Genomic DNA, 2,000 nt, shown 5'->3' on the forward strand with positions numbered 1-2,000 from the left:
AGGAGAATGGAAAAGTTGACGCGTCGTATCATCCTTTTGTTACGAAACCTGTATTGCAGAATCTCTTATCAATATGCTAACCTATCTTTACACACAAGAACCCCACAGGATTTTCTAGGGAAAAAAACTACAGAAGAATTTTCTTCATTTATGCGACTTAAATATGCATCTTAAAACCTATGGACAACGAAATCAATTGGGTAAACACAAAACTACCACAAAATTCTTACTTTGCAACATGGAATAAAGGACCTTCAATACACATTTTCAGAACTTCATAAAAAATATCCTATTTTTCTCCTAGTGTTGGTATGAACAAGCTAATTTCAAACATAATTTGACTAGTGAAGATCTACGCATGTATTTTTTATTTCCCGAGATTTGCGCTGCAGTGGGCAACATTCCTTTGCAGCACACCTCACAAGATGCTCCATACACAGCAATTATGGCAGAATATGCAAAATCTGGACAGCCTTATTGAAGATTGATAGGTGCATATCTTTCAGCAACCACTTACTTATATTACGCTGCTGCAAGAAACGTGGAATGTTAGATCAATGCATCTTAAATTGTCAGTTTTCAAAAGAAAGGAATGTCAGCACAGCTATGAACAATATATTCCATCAATGGGTAACCTTTATAGCATAGAATCAGATAAAAATATAAAAATAGAAGATGGAGATATATTTATTTTTTTAAAAGGAGGATATTCCATTGAAGGATATAATCTTGCAAGAAGTCCACGTCAGACAAATAGATTGCATGAAGTGATGAAACTGTTTAAAGAAATAAACTAATAACAAAAGTTTACTAATGCTACCTGAACCCAGTGTTCTGTTATTTCCAGGGCCTTGTGACTAGGGTCATTCTTGTGGTCAAAAAATACCGAGCCACAGTAATGATCACAAGATATGTGTCAAAGCCTGTGAACGTGGCTTTGATCTCATTATTGTCTCATCACTGTGCCGAATCCATTCTGATAGTCTCCATGGCTTCTGCCACTTCCACTTGAATTGTAACAGCCACTGATGATGACTTCGTTTCCACCTCCATAGTTTGCCTGAAGCTTGTCCTGCAATTGCTAGTTTCTTCATCGAAAGATGCCCGATAGGTACCATCTGCAATAGCAGCAAATTTGACATAAATAGCCAGCGAAAGACATATGACAAAGTTTTTTTTTACAAATGAATATCAACTTACCCGTCTACCCTGATCTATGGCTGTCGATTCTCTCACAGAGCCATTAACAACCCCAGGTGTAAATTTTAGCTGTTTTGGTACTGGCACAGACATTGGAGATAAGGGACCCTTCATATCTTCAGCATAGTGTTTCAATGAATTTGGAGTGTTTCCCTGTTAATGTTGAGCGATGAGAAGTTACTACATACTAACAAAGGAAAGCAGTAGACAGCTGAGAATCACTAAGATTTACTGAAGTAATAGAATGCCAAACAAAAGGAGATATTCATGACTGGTGAGAATCTGCAAAGCTTTCTAACAATCCTCAACAATAACTCTTTTATCGTTTTTGCAGCAATAACTTACATGTCCATTGAGACTAAGTATTAAAAACTGTAAAATTATGCTAAATAGGATGTTAAACCTTCAAATTAATTCATAATGCTTCCAAGCAACAATAATCTTACAGAAGTTGGTGTAGCCAACGTGGTTGTAACAGCTTGCTCTCTCATCTTTAGCTCCTTCTCGGTTTCCTTTCTCTTCATCTCACTTTGGCGTAACAGACCAACAAGTTCTTTGATTTGATCTTTCATTTCCCTGATCTCCATGTCCCTCTCCCAGAGTTGACACCTGTTGTTAACATAGGTGGAACGTATAATTCAGATTCAATGTATAAAGTAGCATATGCCACTCTAAATTGCGAAGTATATGTATTACTTATACAGTAATTCAACACGGTTTTTAAATAGGTGCCTTTTTCATGTTCAAATATCAAATTGTTCACTTTGCTTATTTCTATAATATGGGGAAACACAAACACT

The 2,000-nt window shown here is 36.3% G+C and overlaps 1 protein-coding gene across 2 annotated transcripts; it reads right to left on the minus strand.

The window, feature by feature from the left end:
- Positions 1-128: 128 nt before the first annotated feature.
- Positions 129-1,776, minus strand: LOC140183367 (kinesin-like protein KIN-4A; the record flags this gene model as incomplete). 2 transcript variants are annotated; one of them, XM_072231784.1, is given in 4 exon segments in its annotated part: positions 129-527; positions 821-1,118; positions 1,201-1,353; positions 1,647-1,776. In XM_072231784.1, coding segments are annotated over 3 exon segments (499 nt in total), but the record flags the coding sequence as incomplete, so codon positions are not given.
- Between the last annotated feature and the right edge of the window lie 224 nt (positions 1,777-2,000).

Source organism: Arachis hypogaea, unplaced genomic scaffold (assembly GCF_003086295.3).
Source record: "Arachis hypogaea cultivar Tifrunner unplaced genomic scaffold, arahy.Tifrunner.gnm2.J5K5 arahy.Tifrunner.gnm2.scaffold_852, whole genome shotgun sequence".
NCBI lineage: Eukaryota > Viridiplantae > Streptophyta > Magnoliopsida > Fabales > Fabaceae > Arachis > Arachis hypogaea.